This window comes from Neodiprion lecontei, chromosome 1 (assembly GCF_021901455.1).
Source record: "Neodiprion lecontei isolate iyNeoLeco1 chromosome 1, iyNeoLeco1.1, whole genome shotgun sequence".
Taxonomy (NCBI): Eukaryota; Metazoa; Arthropoda; class Insecta; order Hymenoptera; family Diprionidae; genus Neodiprion; species Neodiprion lecontei.
This window is the reverse complement of record NC_060260.1, coordinates 2,037,236-2,060,961: the sequence shown is the minus strand read 5'-3', so window position 1 is coordinate 2,060,961 and position 23,726 is coordinate 2,037,236. Positions and strand designations below refer to the sequence as shown.

Here is a 23,726-nt window from a genome sequence, read left to right as displayed (position 1 = left end):
AATCGATTGGGCGCAGTCCCAATACGCTGCGATCAACGCATCAAAAGTTAGAGCCAAAAAACGAGAACCTGTGTTTTCGACATTTTTCAGCAGGTGCTTTTTCCTTCGTAACTTCTCTCCTGTTGATCCCACGCTCTTTTTGCTGTGTTTTCTGAGTTCCTGGTGGTCCAATTAGTCAGGTAAGGGTCATTAGAATCGAATCTGAGACCAAAAATTTTTTGGTCGAAAAATGAAAAATAAGTAAGGCTAACCCCTTTGCATTTTTGGCGAAAATTTTCGCGATTTTGAAAAGTGCTGGAATCAAAGCTTTGGAGCACTATTCCGACGTAAATTTGCGAGAAAAATCGATTGGGCGCAGTCCCAATACGCTGCGATCAACGCATCAAAAGTTACAGTTGAAAAACCAGAACCTAAATTTTCGACATTTTTCAGCAGGTGCTTTTTTGCTCGCCATTTCTCTCCTGTTTGTCCTACGCTCTTTTCGCTGCGATTCCTGAGTTCCTGAGGGTCCAATTGGTCAGATAAGGGTCATTTAAATCGAATCTGAGACCAAAAGTTTTTTGCCCAAAAAAAAAGTAAGGCTAACCCCTTTGTGTTTTTGGCGAAAATTTTCGCGATTTTGAAAAGTGCTGGAATCAAAGCTTTGGAGCACTATTCCGACGTAAATTTGCGAGAAAAATCGATTGGGCGCAGTCCCAATACGCTGCGATCAACGCATCAAAAGTTAGAGCCAAAAAACGAGAACCTGTGTTTTCGACATTTTTCAGCAGGTGCTTTTTCCTTCGTAACTTCTCTCCTGTTGATCCCACGCTCTTTTTGCTGTGTTTTCTGAGTTCCAGGTGGTCCAATCAGTCAGGTAAGGGTCATTAGAATCAAATCTGGGACCAAAAATTTTTTGGTCGAAAAATGAAAAAAAAGTAAGGCTAACCCCTTTGCATTTTTGGCGAAAATTTTCGCGATTTTGAAAAGTGCAGGAATAAATTCTTTCTGGCACTATTCCGACGTAATTTTGCGAGAGAAATCGATTGGGCGCAGTCCCAATACGCTGCGATCAACGCATCAAAAGTTACAGCCAAAAAACGAGAACCTGTGTTTTCGACATTTTTCAGCAGGTGCTTTTTCCTTCGTAACTTCTCTCCTGTTGATCCCACGCTCTTTTTGCTGTGTTTTCTGAGCTCCAGGTGGTCCAATTAGTCAGGTAGGGGTCATTAGAATCGAATCTGAGACCAAAAATTTTTTGGTCGGAAAATGAAAAAAAAGTAAGGCTAACCCCTTTGCATTTTTGGCGAAAATTTTCGCGATTTTGAAAAGTGCAGGAATAAATTCTTTCTGGCACTATTCCGACGTAATTTTGCGAGAGAAATCGATTGGGCGCAGTCCCAATACGCTGCGATCAACGCATCAAAAGTTAGAGCCAAAAAACGAGAACCTGTGTCTTCGACATTTTTCAGCAGGTGCTTTTTCCTTCGTAACTTCTCTCCTGTTGATCCCACGCTCTTTTTGCTGTGTTTTCTGAGTTCCTGGTGGTCCAATTAGTCAGGTAAGGGTCATTAGAATCGAATCTGAGACCAAAAATTTTTTGGTCGAAAAATGAAAAAAAAGTAAGGCTAACCCCTTTGCATTTTTGGCGAAAATTTTCGCGATTTTGAAAAGTGCAGGAATAAATTCTTTCTGGCACTATTCCGACGTAATTTTGCGAGAGAAATCGATTGGGCGCAGTCCCAATAGGCTGCGATCAACGCATCAAAAGTTAGAGCCAAAAAACGAGAACCTGTGTTTTCGACATTTTTCAGCAGGTGCTTTTTCCTTCGTAACTTCTCTCCTGTTGATCCCACGCTCTTTTTGCTGTGTTTTCTGAGTTCCTGGTGGTCCAATTAGTCAGGTAAGGGTCATTAGAATCGAATCTGAGACCAAAAATTTTTTGGTCGAAAAATGAAAAAAAAGTAAGGCCAACCCCTTTGCATTTTTGGCGAAAATTTTCGCGATTTTGAAAAGTGCAGGAATAAATTCTTTCTGGCACTATTCCGACGTAATTTTGCGAGAGAAATCGATTGGGCGCAGTCCCAATACGCTGCGATCAACGCATCAAAAGTTAGAGCCAAAAAACGAGAACCTGTGTTTTCGACATTTTTCAGCAGGTGCTTTTTCCTTCGTAACTTCTCTCCTGTTGATCCCACGCTCTTCTTGCTGTGTTTTCTGAGTTCCTGGTGGTCCAATTAGTCAGGTAAGGGTCATTAAAATCGAATCTGAGACCAAAAATTTTTTGGTCGAAAAATGAAAAAAAAGTAAGGCTAACCCCTTTGCATTTTTGGCGAAAATTTTCGCGATTTTGAAAAGTGCAGGAATAAATTCTTTCAGGCACTATTCCGACGTAATTTTGCGAGAGAAATCGATTGGGCGCAGTCCCAATACGCTGCGATCAACGCATCAAAAGTTAGAGCCAAAAAACGAGAACCTGTGTTTTCGACATTTTTCAGCAGGTGCTTTTTCCTTCGTAACTTCTCTCCTGTTGATCCCACGCTCTTTTTGCTGTGTTTTCTGAGCTCCAGGTGGTCCAATTAGTCAGGTAGGGGTCATTAGAATCGAATCTGAGACCAAAAATTTTTTGGTCGGAAAATGAAAAAAAAGTAAGGCTAACCCCTTTGCATTTTTGGCGAAAATTTTCGCGATTTTGAAAAGTGCAGGAATAAATTCTTTCTGGCACTATTCCGACGTAATTTTGCGAGAGAAATCGATTGGGCGCAGTCCCAATACGCTGCGATCAACGCATCAAAAGTTAGAGCCAAAAAACGAGAACCTGTGTCTTCGACATTTTTCAGCAGGTGCTTTTTCCTTCGTAACTTCTCTCCTGTTGATCCCACGCTCTTTTTGCTGTGTTTTCTGAGTTCCTGGTGGTCCAATTAGTCAGGTAAGGGTCATTAGAATCGAATCTGAGACCAAAAATTTTTTGGTCGAAAAATGAAAAAAAAGTAAGGCTAACCCCTTTGCATTTTTGGCGAAAATTTTCGCGATTTTGAAAAGTGCAGGAATAAATTCTTTCTGGCACTATTCCGACGTAATTTTGCGAGAGAAATCGATTGGGCGCAGTCCCAATAGGCTGCGATCAACGCATCAAAAGTTAGAGCCAAAAAACGAGAACCTGTGTTTTCGACATTTTTCAGCAGGTGCTTTTTCCTTCGTAACTTCTCTCCTGTTGATCCCACGCTCTTTTTGCTGTGTTTTCTGAGTTCCTGGTGGTCCAATTAGTCAGGTAAGGGTCATTAGAATCGAATCTGAGACCAAAAATTTTTTGGTCGAAAAATGAAAAAAAAGTAAGGCCAACCCCTTTGCATTTTTGGCGAAAATTTTCGCGATTTTGAAAAGTGCAGGAATAAATTCTTTCTGGCACTATTCCGACGTAATTTTGCGAGAGAAATCGATTGGGCGCAGTCCCAATACGCTGCGATCAACGCATCAAAAGTTAGAGCCAAAAAACGAGAACCTGTGTTTTCGACATTTTTCAGCAGGTGCTTTTTCCTTCGTAACTTCTCTCCTGTTGATCCCACGCTCTTCTTGCTGTGTTTTCTGAGTTCCTGGTGGTCCAATTAGTCAGGTAAGGGTCATTAAAATCGAATCTGAGACCAAAAATTTTTTGGTCGAAAAATGAAAAAAAAGTAAGGCTAACCCCTTTGCATTTTTGGCGAAAATTTTCGCGATTTTGAAAAGTGCAGGAATAAATTCTTTCAGGCACTATTCCGACGTAATTTTGCGAGAGAAATCGATTGGGCGCAGTCCCAATACGCTGCGATCAACGCATCAAAAGTTAGAGCCAAAAAACGAGAACCTGTGTTTTCGACATTTTTCAGCAGGTGCTTTTTCCTTCGTAACTTCTCTCCTGTTGATCCCACGCTCTTCTTGCTGTGTTTTCTGAGCTCCAGGTGGTCCAATTAGTCAGGTAAGGGTCATTAGAATCGAATCTGAGACCAAAAATTTTTTGGTCGAAAAATGAAAAAAAAGTAAGGCTAACCCCTTTGCATTTTTGGGAAAATTTTCGCGATTTTGAAAAGTGCAGGAATAAATTCTTTCTGGCACTATTCCGACGTAATTTTGCGAGAGAAATCGATTGGGCGCAGTCCCAATACGCTGCGATCAACGCATCAAAAGTTAGAGCCAAAAAACGAGAACCTGTGTTTTCGACATTTTTCAGCAGGTGCTTTTTCCTTCGTAACTTCTCTCCTGTTGATCCCACGCTCTTTTTGCTGTGTTTTCTGAGCTCCAGGTGGTCCAATTAGTCAGGTAAGGGTCATTAGAATCGAATCTGAGACCAAAAATTTTTTGGTCGAAAAATGAAAAATAAGTAAGGCTAACCCCTTTGCATTTTTGGCGAAAATTTTCGCGATTTTGAAAAGTGCAGGAATAAATTCTTTCTGGCACTATTCCGACGTAATTTTGCGAGAGAAATCGATTGGGCGCAGTCCCAATACGCTGCGATCAACGCATCAAAAGTTAGAGCCAAAAAACGAGAACCTGTGTTTTCGACATTTTTCAGCAGGTGCTTTTTCCTTCGTAACTTCTCTCCTGTTGATCCCACGCTCTTTTTGCTGTGTTTTCTGAGTTCCTGGTGGTCCAATTAGTCAGGTAAGGGTCATTAGAATCGAATCTGAAACCAAAAATTTTTTGGTCGAAAAATGAAAAAAAAGTAAGGCTAACCCCTTTGCATTTTTGGCGAAAATTTTCGCGATTTTGAAAAGTGCAGGAATAAATTCTTTCTGGCACTATTCCGACGTAATTTTGCGAGAGAAATCGATTGGGCGCAGTCCCAATACGCTGCGATCAACGCATCAAAAGTTACAGCCAAAAAACGAGAACCTGTGTTTTCGACATTTTTCAGCAGGTGCTTTTTCCTTCGTAACTTCTCTCCTGTTGATCCCACGCTCTTCTTGCTGTGTTTTCTGAGTTCCTGGTGGTCCAATTAGTCAGGTAAGGGTCATTAGAATCGAATCTGAGACCAAAAATTTTTTGGTCGAAAAATGAAAAAAAAGTAAGGCTAACCCCTTTGCATTTTTGGCGAAAATTTTCGCGATTTTGAAAAGTGCAGGAATAAATTCTTTCTGGCACTATTCCGACGTAATTTTGCGAGAGAAATCGATTGGGCGCAGTCCCAATACGCTGCGATCAACGCATCAAAAGTTACAGCCAAAAAACGAGAACCTGTGTTTTCGACATTTTTCAGCAGGTGCTTTTTCCTTCGTAACTTCTCTCCTGTTGATCCCACGCTCTTTTTGCTGTGCTTTCTGAGTTCCTGGTGGTCCAATTAGTCAGGTGAGGGTCATTAGAATCGAATCTGAGACCAAAAATTTTTTGGTCGAAAAATGAAAAAAAAGTAAAGCTAACCCCTTTGCATTTTTGGCGAAAATTTTCGCGATTTTGAAAAGTGCAGGAATGAATTCTTTCTGGCACTATTCCGACGTCATTTTGCGAGAGAAATCGATTGGGCGCAGTCCCAATAGGCTGCGATCAACGCATTAAAAGTTACAGCCAAAAAACGAGAACCTGTGTTTTCGACATTTTTCAGCAGGTGCTTTTTCCTTCGTAACTTCTCTCCTGTTGATCCCACGCTCTTTTTGCTGTGTTTTCTGAGCTCCAGGTGGTCCAATTAGTCAGGTAAGGGTCATTAGAATCGAATCTGAGACCAAAAATTTTTTGGTCGAAAAATGAAAAAAAAGTAAGGCTAACCCCTTTGCATTTTTGGCGAAAATTTTCGCGATTTTGAAAAGTGCAGGAATAAATTCTTTCTGGCACTATTCCGACGTAATTTTGCGAGGGAAATCGATTGGGCGCAGTCCCAATACGCTGCGATCAACGCATCAAAAGTTAGAGCCAAAAAACGAGAACCTGTGTTTTCGACATTTTTCAGCAGGTGCTTTTTCCTTCGTAACTTCTCTCCTGTTGATCCCACGCTCTTTTTGCTGTGTTTTCTGAGTTCCTGGTGGTCCAATTAGTCAGGTAAGGGTCATCAGAATCGAATCTGAGACCAAAAATTTTTTGGTCGAAAAATGAAAAAAAAGTAAGGCTAACCCCTTTGCATTTTTGGCGAAAATTTTCGCGATTTTGAAAAGTGCAGGAATAAATTCTTTCTGGCACTATTCCGACGTAATTTTGCGAGAGAAATCGATTGGGCGCAGTCCCAATACGCTGCGATCAACGCATCAAAAGTTAGAGCCAAAAAACGAGAACCTGTGTTTTCGACATTTTTCAGCAGGTGCTTTTTCCTTCGTAACTTCTCTCCTGTTGATCCCACGCTCTTTTTGCTGTGTTTTCTGAGCTCCAGGTGGTCCAATTAGTCAGGTAAGGGTCATTAGAATCGAATCTGAGACCAAAAATTTTTTGGTCGAAAAATGAAAAATAAGTAAGGCTAACCCCTTTGCATTTTTGGCGAAAATTTTCGCGATTTTGAAAAGTGCAGGAATAAATTCTTTCTGGCACTATTCCGACGTAATTTTGCGAGAGAAATCGATTGGGCGCAGTCCCAATACGCTGCGATCAACGCATCAAAAGTTAGAGCCAAAAAACGAGAACCTGTGTTTTCGACATTTTTCAGCAGGTGCTTTTTCCTTCGTAACTTCTCTCCTGTTGATCCCACGCTCTTTTTGCTGTGTTTTCTGAGTTCCTGGTGGTCCAATTAGTCAGGTAAGGGTCATTAGAATCGAATCTGAGACCAAAAATTTTTTGGTCGAAAAATGAAAAAAAAGTAAGGCTAACCCCTTTGCATTTTTGGCGAAAATTTTCGCGATTTTGAAAAGTGCAGGAATAAATTCTTTCTGGCACTATTCCGACGTAATTTTGCGAGAGAAATCGATTGGGCGCAGTCCCAATACGCTGCGATCAACGCATCAAAAGTTACAGCCAAAAAACGAGAACCTGTGTTTTCGACATTTTTCAGCAGGTGCTTTTTCCTTCGTAACTTCTCTCCTGTTGATCCCACGCTCTTCTTGCTGTGTTTTCTGAGTTCCTGGTGGTCCAATTAGTCAGGTAAGGGTCATTAGAATCGAATCTGAGACCAAAAATTTTTTGGTCGAAAAATGAAAAAAAAGTAAGGCTAACCCCTTTGCATTTTTGGCGAAAATTTTCGCGATTTTGAAAAGTGCAGGAATAAATTCTTTCTGGCACTATTCCGACGTAATTTTGCGAGAGAAATCGATTGGGCGCAGTCCCAATACGCTGCGATCAACGCATCAAAAGTTACAGCCAAAAAACGAGAACCTGTGTTTTCGACATTTTTCAGCAGGTGCTTTTTCCTTCGTAACTTCTCTCCTGTTGATCCCACGCTCTTTTTGCTGTGCTTTCTGAGTTCCTGGTGGTCCAATTAGTCAGGTGAGGGTCATTAGAATCGAATCTGAGACCAAAAATTTTTTGGTCGAAAAATGAAAAAAAAGTAAAGCTAACCCCTTTGCATTTTTGGCGAAAATTTTCGCGATTTTGAAAAGTGCAGGAATGAATTCTTTCTGGCACTATTCCGACGTAATTTTGCGAGAGAAATCGATTGGGCGCAGTCCCAATACGCTGCGATCAACGCATCAAAAGTTAGAGGGAAAAAACGAGAACCTGTGTTTTCGACATTTTTCAGCAGGTGCTTTTTCCTTCGTAACTTCTCTCCTGTTGATCCCACGCTCTTCTTGCTGTGTTTTCTGAGTTCCTGGTGGTCCAATTAGTCAGGTAAGGGTCATTAGAATCGAATCTGAGACCAAAAATTTTTTGGTCGAAAAATGTAAAAAAAGTAAGGCTAACCCCTTTGCATTTTTGGCGAAAATTTTCGCGATTTTGAAAAGTGCAGGAATAAATTCTTTCTGGCACTATTCCGACGTAATTTTGCGAGAGAAATCGATTGGGCGCAGTCCCAATACGCTGCGATCAACGCATCAAAAGTTACAGCCAAAAAACGAGAACCTGTGTTTTCGACATTTTTCAGCAGGTGCTTTTTCCTTCGTAACTTCTCTCCTGTTGATCCCACGCTCTTTTTGCCGTGTTTTCTGAGTTCCTGGTGGTCCAATTAGTCAGGTAAGGGTCATTAGAATCGAATCTGAGACCAAAAATTTTTTGGTCGAAAAATGAAAAAAAAGTAAGGCTAACCCCTTTGCATTTTTGGCGAAAATTTTCGCGATTTTGAAAAGTGCAGGAATAAATTCTTTCTGGCACTATTCCGACGTAATTTTGCGAGAGAAATCGATTGGGCGCAGTCCCAATACGCTGCGAACAACGCATCAAAAGTTAGAGCCAAAAAACGAGAACCTGTGTTTTCGACATTTTTCGGCAGGTGCTTTTTCCTTCGTAACTTCTCTCCTGTTGATCCCACGCTCTTTTTGCTGTGTTTTCTGAGTTCCTGGTGGTCCAATTGGTCAGGTAAGGGTCATTAGAATCGAATCTGAGACCAAAAATTTTTTGGTCGAAAAATGAAAAAAAAGTAAGGCTAACCCCTTTGCATTTTTGGCGAAAATTTTCGCGATTTTGAAAAGTGCAGGAATAAATTCTTTCTGGCACTATTCCGACGTAATTTTGCGAGAGAAATCGATTGGGCGCAGTCCTCATACACCGCGATTAACGGATCATGAGTTACAGCGCAAAAATGAAAGATTTGCACCGTAACTTTCCTGCTGCTGGTCCCTTGCTCTTCTTGATGTCTCTCGCAGTCCTGAAGGTTTAATTAGTTTAGGAAACTTCATTGTAATCTATTTCGAGACGAGAAGTTTCGGGTTGGAATACAAGGAAGGTCAACTTTTGATTCCTATTATAATCATTTTTATTTTATCATAATGTACAGATTCTGAAAATACTCAAATTAATGCATTCAGAAGCTATCTATATTATGATTATTTCACAACGAATGCTAGGACCAAGTCAAGCTGAAGCGGTTGTCAACGTTATTTTGCGTTGATAATAAATTGCATGCATAGTTCCATGTCACAGCAATCAATGGCTTGAACTGCCATGTATAAATTTGCATCTTCTTCATTTCGCAGATTTGGTGATTTGAATCTCTTTCTATGCACTATGTTGTCACGTTCCGTCCAGAGAATATGAATATACTAATCTGATTTGGGACAAATTTTGAAAACTCCGCGAACTACAGCTGCATTACAATTACCAGTATCACTCTATACTTCCTGTACAATATCATATATTTCATTGGTAAAAAAACTCCATTTGCATCACGCTACAATCCATGAATAAAAAAATCGTATGCTCGAGTATTGTAAGGTTTATCTCATACAATGGCCTCCGTAGTTTCCTGCCGCTGCTGAACGAAGTACTTGAGTTTGGGTAAGTTGGACCGTCTCTTCACACGTTTCTTGCTGTACCAAATGCTGCATCCCACGATGACGACACACATTCCGATTAAAACTGCAGTCATACAATTTATCGGGGTCATATTTCAAATTGATATTTTTCACGCTTCTTTTTTATACTAACCATAAATTGTTGGCAGTATGTACAGATGGTGTGTACTTTTTTCGGTTATATGTTCTCGGATTAAAAGACTCTTGACAGGAGATTGAACTTCCTTGACATCACTTAGCGTTGCAGGATATTCACTCGGGTTAAGTAAACTTTTCTGCTGAGCATCCTTACTTTGTATGGATTTCCAAATTGCATTTCCAGTTTCATCGTCCAACCACGACAGATCGTCCATTTCTTCTGAGAAAAGTAAAAATGCCATGTCAACTTAATTAACGTATTGAATAGTACCCTAAATATCGTGATTAGATCATAAGATAGAGTAAGTCTATGGAATTTAAGTATCATCAAAACATTTTGCAATCGAATTGTCAAATTTGCGTATCGTATTTCAAGTATGAATCACCAGATAAGCATATTATGTATTACCGCCGAAATTTCGATTCCACAGGACATCGGCAACCAGTGATTCTGGCTTGGCTGGTAATTCAGCTTTGAACTCGATCTCATCTATGACTTTCAGTCCTGGGGCATGATCACCGGGGGGTGAATATACCAGGTACCCTTCCGTTTCGGCATAGTCAAAGGGGGCGCCCTTCCGTCGATCGAGCTCTTCCTCGAGTTCGGAAACATCTTCAGGACTGTTTTTGAACAAGCCAAAGCCTTCCATGATGTAGAGACTGTCCTCCGTCGTAATATTCTGCATTTCAATTCTCACCATTGGCTCATTAATCTTCAGGACCAGCGAGTTAGGAAGATTTTGTATTGACCTGGCGACAATTTCACGGGAATTTACAGACGGTATAAAAACATTAAATAAAGACGAGTTGCAGTGTTCTTCGAGGCCAGTGAACCCCGGAGAACCGTCAACATCGGCAACTTCTTCAAGAGGAGTCACCAACTCGCTAACTACTGGCTCGAAAGTTTCCAAAACGATCACGTCCGAGTTATGTAAACTCTGAGGACCCCGGGGTTCAGGAGACGAATAGCCCAGTCGGCCAGCCTGAGTATCTTCATCATGATTTCTGTTCATCGTGAACGTCGCGTCTGCTTCTCTCTCTTCGGGATTATCAGGAATAATTGACGCGACAAGAGCCTCGAGGCGGCGTTCAGGATCGTTAATAAAATCACGGGGCATCGCTGACGAAGAGGACCGCATCAAACAATGTTCCAGATTGGAAATGCTGCTTTCAGAAACTGAGAGCGTCACAGCGTCAGTGCGTTGTTGATCAACCCGATTTTCGCTGTCCACTCTCTGGACGTTTTCCGACCGTTCAGTCGAAGAACCTGGGTTGCATCTCGATGCAAGATGCTGGTCGACATCGAGAACCTCTCGAAGGGGTCCGTGATCAACGTTTCTCTTTTTGGATACAGTCTCCGTCAGAGAAGGATCGCCAAAAGTCGTTGCTAACTTTTTCGACTGTCGTGGAACTTCCACGGTTTCTTCTGCTGACTTACCGCTCGTGCCAGCCTTGGCCATTGTATCAATGCTCAAAGGCATCGTTAATTTCAGTGGTCCATCTTTATCATCGATCGACATCCGGCCCGGTGATGCGGAGGAATCCTCAGCTACTTCAAACTCACTGTCGTTAAGTTTCAGCGAATGCAGTTTACCTTTTGACGAAGACCTTAAAACCTTGACGGACTCGATTTGGAGTTTTGGCGAGGCGTCGTCCGAAATTTCAGAGAATGTGGAATTACTGTGAGTATACGAACGCCGAGCTTTTTGACAATCGATGTGTTTCAGAGTATCGGCTACCTTCAAGAGGGTCAGTCGATTCAAACTGTCATTCACTGAGCTCCGTGAATATACGTTGAATTCAGGTTCGTCGTGACTCGAATTCTTTGTACTTTCCGCTATGGTATCGGTATCTGACCCATTACGAACTGCCGAAATTCTCAAACTCGTATTATAGGAGTTTTCCAACGAAGACGAATCACTTCCTATTGATGTTAAAATCACTGAAAACACAAAATAGAAATGTTGAGTTGGTCATTTTACTAAATAGATTAGAAGTTAAGAACACGAATATTTTACCTGAATGATCCTTCGTTGTGTTATCGCCAGGCGTTCTCGCCGAGGTAAATAACTCTTTGATGTTAAGGGGTACGTCTCGACTGTCCTCAGAGTGAACACTGAATTCGAAACTATTATCGTCTACGTCACGTCGTTTTGCAGTTCTCTGCATCGATTGACTTCTATTGATCATCTCTACAGTGGATGGGCGAGCAGAGGTGGATTCCGACATGTCGGCAGATCGATCCGAGACTAGAGTCGCTAATCTTGCCGTTGTGAAAGACGAATGAATCGCTGCAATTGATGAAGGCGCTACGTGACTTGAATTTATCAAGGCAGATCTGCGAAATTCTTCAGCGCTTTCGAATCCGAACGTCATCAGTTCGATAGATGACGCGGTTTCGTTAATTGTGGACCCCGCTGACGACGATGACGACGAGGAGAAGTTGAGCCAATTTTCAGTCGAACCTAAAGCGGCGTGTTAATGCATGGTATTCAACCACATTCATGAAAATTGGTTGACGTACCTGATCCTTTAGCCAGTTTGGACGACTCGTCCGATAATCTATCCAGAAGAACTTTGCTTTCACCTGTAGAAAGAAAATTGGACGGAATTGAATCATTGCGGCTCGCAGCGACAGGATTTGGCTCAGACGTGGCGTTGGACGTTTTTGAGGTGGAGTCCAAGAGTTTGGCCAATCCACTGTTGCGTTTTCGACCGCGGGGAGGATCCTGATCCAGACTGTCGGACCTTTCCATGCCAAAGGGTATTAGACTCGGACTTGCAGCATTTTTCTTCGCCAAACTCCCACGCGACTTCACTTTGCCTTCTCTTCGGTACAATTTCGAACGCCGCGAGTGTCGCTTTGAGTGCGACTGATCGTGGGGAGAACCCGACTTCCCGGCGTTGGATACTGAAACCGAAAAGTTATTAAAATCTGCACTACGTTATTGTTCCGATGAATTGATGAATAAATAAACTCGTATTCACCGAGGGTGACACTTCCGTTTAGGCTCGTTAAGTTTGCTGCTAGGTCAAAAGTAGCAACACTTGGAGTCGCAGGCCGCACCTGATCCTGATTTTCTTCTTCGGCATAATCATCAGCTGGTCTTCTTTTGCTGTCTGAATCCGGATTCAGTAAGGCGATCGTGTCATTTTCCCTCGACTTTTGGGAATAGTTTTTGCCGTGAGCTGGCTGGTCATTCATCGAAGATGTTCGACGCGCTGATAGCCCTAAATCGGATGCAGGAAATCGCAGTTGTTGGGTTGAATTTTTCGAATATTCAAGATCATAACAATTGTTTGAATGAATATTTTACCTAATTAAAATTCTTTCAATATCATCATTGCTGGGAGGTTGAACGAGTAAGTATAAAATCTCGCTTACACTATCTCGTCAACAACGTAATTACAACATATTATCAGTCAGGCGGCAATTATCATAATATACAGAGTTTCCATAACAACATCCAACCGAACTGTGGATTGATTTTTTTAATTCACAATTTCAGAAATCACAGAAATCAGTTTTTTTCACGATTGCCACAGCTTGCGGGGATTAGCAAATACTCTGATTGTGATCTGCAGTTAAATTGTCATATTAATTGCCCTCTGAGCTCATTTTGATCCTAGCAATGTATACTTATAACACTTTCGTCCATTTCACCAGTGATAAGCTTAGTCATCAAAGATCATTGACAAAACAGTATGTTGACAAAATCAGGTATGTTCGGCTAATTAATGAAATTCCGCGATTGGGGATAACAGGACCCGAAGTAGCAAATGATCGAACGAAATTCAATTCGACGATATTATGACTTGATTTACAGAGCTTTCAAAATTTGCAAAAGATTGGTTTTATCTAACTGGGAAATATTATGTTCATACCGAGTACGACCACAAGGCATAGAAGCCATCGGCAGTTCAACATGATCGTTCCGCAGCATACGTTTACGGTTAATTCCCTCGACCGTGTTTAACTGACGTGAATGAATTCAAATTTCCACGGTGTACCATTTCGCGTTAAACATGGACGTATAAAAATCATTGAATGTCCACGAATCGAGATGAACGGAAACGTAATCTCATACGATAAAATAAAGTTTGTTTATAAAACAATAGTTTGAGATGAATAATTGACGTGCGACTGGTCGTTCAGCCTCTACTCTGTTCCCTTACCTTTCGCTTTCAATTATTTGACGCAAGTATATCTATCTCGGAATTTGTGATATCGCTTTGATTTCTCAAGGTCAATTTTTTTCTGAGCCGTTGATTCGAATATGTATAATTAATATATATACGCTGTAGTAATCTTGTTGTTTGGTCGGCAATCGCTCGATGTGGAAGTAACCCGAACTGGGCGAGGCGAGAATATTATGTAAGACATTATCAAGAGTGTTTCCATATCAAGTGTATTGAAAAAACAATCCTCCACAACAACAGCAGATATACTACAGGAGATGTCTAAGCGCAGCTGTGTGAACTTGTTAACATGCTTTCGAATTTTAAACCTGACCTAATATTAAAAATTAGAGAGCTAGTTGTGCTGTATGATCACGTTTTTTACCGTAACGCGTAATCCAAAAAATGTATACTCTCTGGAAAAGCTAAAATTTCTGAAACGAGTGATGCGGCACGAAAATCTCATTCTTTCGTAAAAAAAGACTTTGTCAAGTTAACTACTGAGTGGGATAACATCTGTTAATATTGAGAGTGAAAGTTTCGTCGAGCCGGCTTGTCCGGCTTCAACGTTATACTGGCGCGAAGCAGCCTGTGATAAATAATATTTCCATCTGTGATTCGCGTTGAGTTATCGACAATCGAGAATGTTAGATTTTAAGTTAAAAAGCACATTGAGTCTCATGATAACCTGGCAGACCTTGCGCGATACATGTATATACTTGAATATTCTTAATTTACAATCGTAAAATTGTGATATTTCATAAGAAGCTCTTACGTATTTTGCTAATTTAGAACACATTTTAGATAAGAAATCAACGTCTCCAATCAAGCCCAAGTTTTATAAGCAAAGTTTATGCAACGCGAAACCAAAACGATCCGTGCTGAAACCGTCAAACATTTTAATTTTGAGAGGCTTCTTTTCATCGATGGTGTAGCAGTGGAACCGGTGTGAGGAAACAAACCCAATAGATGATAAATGAATAAGAAACAAATAAATGAAAAATATTTAAATGCTTTAATCAGTTGCGTCGAGTTTCGTTCTTTCATATGCCGTGCGGTGTATAAAACACTGCGTAGAAGTGGAGGAAGCGGGCTCTACAGCCGCTTCAATACATCACCGTGTATATATATACAGATTCGCGGTGTCGCGACGCCAGTCGCGTCGTGAATTTCGCGCATTTAGTTCGTCGACGATACTGACTAATCCTCCAAGTGATTATACGAGAAGCCTCTTTCCTCCGTCTCCTAAGAAACATGGCTTCGAAAAATGAAAAGATTGGAATCATCGGAAGGTAGGTGCATTTAATTATAGTGACGGAACTATATCCTTCATTTGCTACGTCTCAGCTTGACAAGTGACTCGGAACCGCGTCTCGTGTTAATACGTATTGTACCTGAGGATTGTCGGTGTGACGCGTGACACTGATAGCAGTCGACATTGTGCTATAAGTCGTGTGAAATGGGAAGTCGGAATCGCGTTACGTAATATAATTTTTTACTTATTACTCTTTTACTTATTAGCCATTCACTTGACATTTGCTTTAAACCACGCCTAAAGCCACCTCTAATTCGGTGTATGAAAAGGGAAATAATATAAAATAACCGGCAGGTTTGGGATTCTCAAATCACTTGCCTACGGCTATGGATATACTAACAATCGTTACACCATTCCGTTCTGAACTGTTTTCCGACGACTCGAAGTCCGGCTTCGGCATGCGACTTGGCTGTCAAGTGATATGAGAACCGGTACCTAACCGCTACTGAGAAACTCTCCGAACGATGGCTCATCTGGGTCACCCAGTTCAATACAGGAAAGTGGTTCCTCGTCAGTCATGTCGGTGATGATGCAGATTTTTCAATTTTACATCTCAGCTCGGGGGACCCTTTCCATCGCCCAGACTGATAATAATAATTACCAAACAAACCTTCTCAGACGTTGATTGTAAGAAAGATCTGCTGACCATGAATTCAAATACCCGGCAGCTGAATAAACAGGACCATAATATGTTCTTGTATTAAAATTCTATCAATTTCGATTTCGTTACAGCGGCCTGATTGGACGCAGTTGGGCAATGCTATTCGCTAGTGTTGGCTACCAAGTCACCATCTACGATATTGTCCAGGAACAAATAACGAATGCTCTGAAAGACATTCGTCAGCAACTCAACACTCTCCAGAGTAATGGCCTCTTGCGTGGAAGTGTGGACGCTGATGGTCAGTTCAAAGCCATTAAAGGTCAGTGTCATGCGAAAACGGAATTCGAGGGTTTTCCAATTACGTGCCAGTTCAGCAATCTCCGGAAGGTATTTAACAACAAACTCAATTTTTTCAACCAGGTTCGACTAGCCTTGAAGATACCGTCAAGGGCGCCAAATTTGTCCAGGAATGCATTCCCGAGAAGCTGGACTGGAAGATCAAGCTCTACACTGATCTAGACAAGATCCTTGACGACAAGACCATTCTCTCATCCTCGACGTCCACTTTTCGTCCCTCACTATTCTCCGAAAAGATGAAACATCGGGATCAGGTCATTGTTTCTCATCCCGTAAGCATTTCTCTTGCTTTATTAATATTTCAACAACGTAGATTATCTTGTCGAATTATCAGTGAACCGATGACCTAGGCTCGTGGGCAGAGAAGGCGGAATAAAACTCTGTAATTGCTGCAATCAAACAAGAATGATAACGTGGCGAAGAATAAATTGTCAAGTGACGTAATATTGGTTTATCAACTATGTTGAATCAACGCGAGAAGATGGTGGATGTTTACAATTTAATCTCAACGATTGGTTGAGTGCACTGTACAAGATACGCCAGCGTAACCTGGAAAATATAGAACGACATGCAAAACGTTAATTAAACGCGCTTATTTCAGGTTAACCCACCATACTATGTGCCTCTCGTGGAGATCGTACCATCTCCATGGACCCGTCCCGAAATAGCAGTTGCAACACGAGCAATCATGACCGAAATCGGTCAGGCACCCGTATTGCTCAGCCGTGAAGTCGACGGATTTGCGCTCAATAGAATACAGTGAGTATCGATGGTTATAACGGCAGTGCCTATTTACCAGCAATAAAAGATATCTCCGAGTTTCCCGCAAAGATAAGTAGTGGTAATTTATCGATTGTACAAAAGCTTTGATCTGTTTATTGATTGTGAAATCGAAAGAAATCTGACTCTTATCTAAACTCTTGATGAACAAATCGCGTCCAATGAACACATATTTGAACGCAGGTACGCGATTCTGAACGAGGCGTGGCGAATGGTGGCTGACGGTATTTTGGATGTGAAAGATATGGACTTGGTAATGAGTGAGGGGCTTGGCATGAGATACGCGTTTTTGGGCGCCTTTGAAACGGCTCATCTCAACGCTGAAGGTGAGTTTACCAGGGATGTGACCAAAGGGGAATGAGTAGTAATCAAATCTTCGCGTTTTAGGAATGAAGAAATACTGCGAAACCTACAAAAACAGCATATACAACGTCAGCATGACGATGGGAGCCGTACCTAAGTTCGAGGGTGAAGTTGCCGAAAAGATTTCCAACCAACTAAATGCAATCACTCCCATCGATCAACTGCCAGCCAGAAGAGCGTGGCGTGACGATGCTCTGACCAAGCTTTCGATACTGAAAAAAGAGCTTGACAGCAAATGGAAAGACAGTCAATAAACTTTCTGACAGCAGTTGACGCGTGACGTTCAAAAAGCGAGTATATGGTTTCGCGTTTAAGGATTATTTTCACACTTTATACTTATCATTTTGTTCTTGGATTTCATTCATTTCATGTCGACTGATTTTTGATTAGACTCACGTAATATCAAAATATATTTTCATCACGAATTCGTTTTATACTTATTTTTGAATCGTCGGCCTAACATTAATTCGAACGGAAGCGACTGCAGATACGAGTACAATTGTGTTCGCAGATAACAGCGCGATTTCAGTGTCAGAATATACCTACGTATAATAGTTATAAGTTTCTGCCTCACACAATATGCCTGTACACAGAGTAATAAAAATTATTTTCGCAAAAAATTTGCCATTTTTTAAATTCAAATTCAAGATTTTTACTAACCGTTTAAATTTGTTTTCTGTAATATGTACAAGTCACGCACAAAAATTCTTGTGCGTCGTGTCTCTCGGCGTAAAAAGTGCCTCATTTTATGGGGTTGGGAGAATGATTTTTAAATTAATATTTCACTGGACAGAGTAGAAATGATTCTACCCACCAAACAACAGTGTGGTCACCATTCTGTCGGAAAGGTAGCGGAATTTGTTCATGGTGGAAGGTTGGGATGATGGGAGTTACTGGGCGTACTGTCAAGGACGTACAACTGTTGTTCAAAATTATGATACTCCTGGGCGTAATCTTGAAAGCCGCCACTAGCCATCTCCATATTCGGATCTATTGGATGATAAGGTCCCGACGGCCTTATCCCCATGACGACGCCCTAGTTCCCAGGCATATTATAAATTTGCGGCCGGCAATTGCATACTGGGCTCCGCTAATCTGATAACGCCTTGTGGTTCCCCGTTAGAGGTTGAGGCCGTATGCATCGCGGCGGATTCCATAGTCTGTTTAGCCGACGCTATGTTGGGAATCTCCGAGTTTTCTGCAGGTTCGGCTGCAGAAGCCGGATTATTTCCGGTTGGCACGCAGTCGGCGGACTTGGTGGAATCCCCGTGCTCCCTTTCCGATCGTGGGACGTCCGCATTTTTCTTGGGATTCACGGGGCACGGCGGGCGTTTCCGCACCGGCTTGCGAAACGGATTTTCGGAGCACATCTCGCGCAGGTTGGACATCAGTGTACTCTTTGGTAGTAGCTCGCTCATTTGAGCCAGTGATGTGATCGGGTCGAAATGGTCCGTACTTACGGACTCCGGAGTACCCAGATGACAGTCATCGACGTTGTTCGGGTTAAGTGGAAGGTTCTCGTGCTGCTCACTGATGAGCACGTGGTCTCGACAGCTGCCGGACGAGTCCAGAGGAGTAGACTGCAATGGGGTTTTCAGATTTTTTGGCTGCCTTTTGTTCGAGGAAGGTGAGGACTTCTTCGGCCGCCCCATGCAGTCAATTAGACCTTTGTCGTGAGGGGCTGCTGGGCTGTTCTGACTGCTCGATGTCTTTCCACTGCCAGCCTGAATGGTAGTTGAGAAATCGGACACCCAGTACCCCGTGTTATTAGTGGGGGTACGAGGAGTACGAGGACTCCGAGGGTTCGGAAGTAGACCCCCGAATCCACGATCATTGATCTCCGACAGAGGACTCGTCACCCCCATGCCGCTTGCGGAGCATTGATTGCTACCGACGTCTGGCAGTTTTCTAATTTGGCCGGTGTTGCTGGAATAGGAATAAATTATTCAATGATCACCTCATTTCAAACTTATATCGCTCTGATGCAATCTGGATGCACTTACGAAGACGAGTTAGTATCTTTCGATCTAGTGATTGTCTCAGTTAACTCCTGTTGGAGTCTTGGCACTGGCATCAGATTCCCGTCCTTGGTATCCGTAGCAGTCCCAACTTGCTCCCGCTGTTCCCGACTGACCGCTTCTAAAGTCTGACAAAGTATGTCATCCACTGTGAATCCAAACGGAGGTGGAGAGAGAGAGAGAGAGGTAGAGAGAGAAAGACAAAGAGAGAGAGAGAGAGAGACAGAGTTAGGCATTTAGAATTTCAAATGGCTGATATTCGATGCGAATGAACTCAGAATAAATTTACCGCTCGGTGAATGACGTGATATTAAGTCGATGGGGTGTTTCTGCATCGAAGGTGGACCAGGAGTGAATCCCAAAAGGTGAGGGCAAGACGCCGGTGTTTCAGAGTTACTGTGGTTCAAAGATCTGTCAATTCTGGGGGGAGCATTGCCAGCGCCGCAACTCGGGGACTCTTGAGTAATCCGACTCTCCGGTGGCAATAATCCTGATCTTTGCCTAACACAGTGAACATGCCTGCTTTTATGAACTGATGAATTTTCGCCTGAGTTGGCGGGAAGTGAAGAGAGAGATAAATTGCTGGTTCGGTTATTGGAGAACGATGGGGTTGAACCTAGCAAGGCGATAAGCGGGCTCGATGGTCTCTTTGGTCGATGGTGAGGGGGCGAAGGGCCTTGGCCTGTTGAACCGGCAGTTAGACTTCTGTCACTCAATGTCACTGGACTGGAATTGTCAGCCGATACCTGCACGGGGTTATTAGTTTAGGCTCAGACATGTTTTAATTCGATCCGAGAAAACGTTAAATATTATTTTACCTTATTGTCCAAGTCGAAAAGCTGACTTTTAATGTCGTCCCATTCGGTATTGGCCGCAAGCTCATCCACTGGTCTGTCGGATGGTGAATTTTTGTCACTATGTCTGAATGGCTGCGACTGAGTGCTCTGCGCTGAGACCTGGGCTGGTCTATCAGTCACTTTCTTACACTTGTTAAATATTATAGCTTGTACCCTTCGTAGTATGGCCAATTGTGCTTCTCGATATCTACGTTGTCGCAGAATCAAACCCTCGTTGGGTGCTTTGACTCCCCGTAACGAAGGCTGCGGCCAGTTAGGACTTGAGTTAACAAAGTCGGTGATCGAATAGGGACTGGGCAGAGAACTCACTGGATCAAATAAAAGCTGTATGATTTAAATTTACTGATTGAATTTATATCCTGTAAGTACATGACGCGGTGATAGTACTGGATATTCAAATAGATAACAAATAGAAACTCCCAACCACACATGCCTACGTTATTGATGGTATGGTCGATCGATGATTCGGTATTACCAAACGAATTTTCACTGTTCAAGTTTTGAAAATTATTTGCAGACGGTTCGTTCCTACACGGTGAATGATTCGGATTTTGATCTGTCAATTCTTGGATTTGGTAGGTAGAGCTGTTGCCGCAGGTTTCTTGATTGTTTTGATCGTACATAGGAGCATTGAAGTTATTAGACCAAGCACGAAGATGGCCAGCTCTGTTTCTCATGATTTCATCTTTCTGTGGGGAAGAAAATGAAGAATGAAACGCTTTTGCGATACTCTGCGGATAACGTAGCATTGGGAAATAACTCCATAATCATACCTCGAGCGAGATTTTTCGCTGTAGTTGCGCAGAGTAGTAAGCTACGATTGATGGAAAGTCGCCTCGCAGAACAGCTTTGCTACCTGCATTCGCTATCATCGTAGAAAAAACAAAAACCTGTCTCTGTGGTCGCACGAATTGGGATTTCCCTTCACCAAAATCATTGCCACCGCTGCATCCTCCGAGCGTATTGGCATCCGGTTTCCACATAGAGACCCCAGCAGGATCTTATAAAGAAAACATCGAACGATGCGATATTATGAAGTAGAACAGAGATTTTTCTAATTGCGAATGAGATATAGTAGGCACTTACCATTGGGGAATCTGCAACTGTATTGAATATTCTCTCGTTTTGGTGTAATCAACGCTACTTGATTATTAGTTTGTTCCGTGCTTTCCCTAATTTTTCTATCTCCGTTCAAATTTTCAGGAATCCCGCTTAATTCTCTGATGCAAGGTTTGGAATCTGCATCAGAGTTTTCGATGTCGTTACCGCCGGAACTATTTTTATTCATCGTGCAAGAATCTTTACATGGCTCTTGTTTCAAGATTATTTTCTGCTCGCAATCCAAGTTGTTGATTATTTTTTCGATTTCATTTTCGTACCCCGTGACCTTTGAATCAGTTAGAAGCTGGAAAAGCTAAACATGGGCGGGAAATTTAATTTATTTTTGACTCAACGATAACTTTCCCCTTTTTCAAAAGTGGCACTTCCGATAGTAAGTATCTCAGATTTTCGAGTTTACTCTCCATTTTTTTTTCTATTTTGACTACATATTTCTTTCTGTATTACTGTGAACTTTCACTAATATTCTAGTTTTCAGACTATTAGAATGATTACACTTAGACATAAAAGGTAAAATTACAATGATGTTTTATGCTAAATGCTTTTATTAAATTTTTTCATCATTTGTAATAATTTGTAATGCAACAAACAAAAATTTTAGCAAAGTTTCGAAATTCAATTGTAGAAATCTCAATTGATATCATCTGAATTGTTGATGTTGCTAATATAGAATAAATACCAGGCAATTATTTTTATTGTACTTCCATAAATTTAAAACTTTTATTTCATTTTTAAAAAGTATATTTTTTAGTTGGGGGTGGAGGAGCTGGGGGAGGGTTTGATCACACAGCCCCACTAGGGTCTGGTCCCGATTTTGCCAACCTACATCAATATGCTACTCTTATGCATTTACAATTAATTTTTTTATTTAATAATAGCTGTATCTGAATTCTAAAGACAATATTGCGAAAAATATCGAGTCCCATTTCTCAAGTCAATAACACAGGGATAAAAATCGGTTATCCGCGCGGGTGGGCTTATCGCCTCAGCGAAGCGAGTTCGACTTTATTCCCTTGTTGCATAATGTACAGTTATTTTTCCAGCAGAAACAGATTTTGAATACTTTGTACACGAATTGGTTTATACACATGGCAATAATATGGAAGTACTAATAACAATGATTCTACATCTTATTTTGCACTGATAGGGATGGTTCTTTATCAATCTTTATAATTTTTGCCTTGTTCACAATTAATTTAAGAATCTCATTACATCTACATGATTGATTAAACTCAGTAATCCTTGAGAAATTGGTTGACGAATTATGCTCAGAATGAATTTCAAGAATAGCAATGTATGATACAGGTTTATTCCACCAACAAGTGTGTCACCTTTGAAACAGTATGGAAATTAAATTCACACAGTATGTTGTATCTGTTTGTAAACATGTGATTACAAGGATAAAGTACCTTTGACATTTTTCGACCGGGGGGTGTTTTTATAGTAATTATCTAGAGATGCGTGTGGGTGATTTTGTTCATACGTAGCGAATTATTAAAAATATACAATTATCATTCGCCGATCATGTCAAAAGACGTACAAGAGAGATACAATGATTATTGCAAAAGAAATAAAGCCCCAAAATTGAGCGGTAAGTTTATTTTCACACGATCGGGGACACAATCGTCGCCATAACTGTTGACACAAAAACTGGCAACCTCGGCTCTCGGGTACCGACTACTCAACAAGTACATACGCATCTGATTTTAGACCTGGGTTAGCCCAGCATCTTGTCATTGGCGGAGTCCCAGGGAGGGGATAAACTGGAAACCTCAAATTTGGCCAATAGGGTAATATATAATCCTCTCATTAGGGCTAGTCGAACCGACTGATTGTAGGAATCACAGTAATGAGGCACCCTTACTAAAAGTCGGTTGCAAACAAATTTTCTATCCAAAATCGAACGCAACGGTTTCTGACACTTTAGCATGTATTTTTCTTTCCTCCTACTTCCAATAATCAATTTCTACACGGCTGAAAATGCTGGGAATGAATTCCTCGCAGAACCGTACAGAAAATTCATATCAATCGACATGCTCAAGTCTGTGAAATATCATTACAGCTCATTATTTTTGGCGCCTAGTGGCCCATCAGGATTATCGTGCGCATTGGGTATGAAATCTCTTCTGAAGTTCAACTGATACGCAATAAATTCAAATAAATTATGATGAAAACGAAATTGTAAAAAATCTATTGTACATAAACCGACGTTGTATGATGTTTGACATCTACACCACTAATTAGTGGTCACTCTTGGTAAGGGATGCGGGTTGCCTGCTTTTCGGTTTTGAAATTAAATTCTTTTCAACGTCAACGGCATACAAATCTAGTTAATATCGTAATCATTCAATTTCGTTAGCGACGTTTCATTCGTGTAATAAAATTACTCATCAATTGGAAACCTGTGCTGGCCTACTGCAAACCATATATACATATTATTACTTGTTGATATATAAATACAGCTGGATTAATAAGCATGCAAATAGCAGTATAGTGAAACAATTCATCAATTTATGCTTTAACCTCGTTTACATATCTTATTCAATGTATAATTTTTCGCACGCTCCGCGACTAAGTTTGAACACGCGTCACGTGCGCGCGCCTGGCTGCGTGAACAACAAGGACGGGGGAATTCCCCCATCCTTCTCGGAAATCGTTGACCGGACCACGTGACCAGGGCGGGGA

The 23,726-nt window shown here is 41.5% G+C and overlaps 3 protein-coding genes across 4 annotated transcripts; 1 reads left to right on the top strand and 2 right to left on the bottom strand.

Annotated features, from left to right (window-relative positions):
- Positions 1-8,815: 8,815 nt before the first annotated feature.
- Positions 8,816-15,715, bottom strand: LOC107227354 (platelet binding protein GspB-like). 2 transcript variants are annotated; one of them, XM_046744491.1, is made up of 7 exons: positions 15,287-15,715; positions 12,441-12,683; positions 11,977-12,363; positions 11,471-11,917; positions 9,862-11,394; positions 9,448-9,669; positions 8,816-9,378 (listed from the first exon to the last, which is right to left on the bottom strand). In XM_046744491.1, exons 1-7 carry the CDS (start codon positions 15,417-15,419, stop codon positions 9,242-9,244), a joined length of 3,102 nt encoding a protein of 1,033 aa, XP_046600447.1. In that variant the 5' UTR covers positions 15,420-15,715; the 3' UTR covers positions 8,816-9,241. The 2 variants fall into 2 exon arrangements, with proteins under 2 accessions (XP_046600447.1, XP_015523957.2); XM_015668471.2 differs by having other exon boundaries at positions 9,448-9,672; positions 15,287-15,689.
- LOC107227394 (lambda-crystallin homolog) lies at positions 14,461-17,659 on the top strand. The gene is made up of 6 exons (XM_015668522.2): positions 14,461-14,923; positions 15,679-15,866; positions 15,968-16,176; positions 16,506-16,663; positions 16,868-17,010; positions 17,072-17,659. The coding sequence occupies exons 1-6, from the start codon at positions 14,886-14,888 to the stop codon at positions 17,299-17,301; spliced, it is 966 nt and encodes a 321-aa protein (XP_015524008.1). The 5' UTR covers positions 14,461-14,885; the 3' UTR covers positions 17,302-17,659.
- On the bottom strand, positions 16,027-23,168 carry LOC107227356 (protein BCL9 homolog). Its single transcript, XM_046744503.1, has 9 exons — positions 22,451-23,168; positions 21,009-21,336; positions 20,696-20,922; positions 20,356-20,611; positions 19,884-20,230; positions 19,355-19,811; positions 19,051-19,213; positions 17,708-18,973; positions 16,027-16,293 (listed from the first exon to the last, which is right to left on the bottom strand). The coding sequence occupies exons 1-8, from the start codon at positions 22,457-22,459 to the stop codon at positions 18,100-18,102; spliced, it is 2,661 nt and encodes an 886-aa protein (XP_046600459.1). The 5' UTR covers positions 22,460-23,168; the 3' UTR covers positions 16,027-16,293; positions 17,708-18,099.
- Between the last annotated feature and the right edge of the window lie 558 nt (positions 23,169-23,726).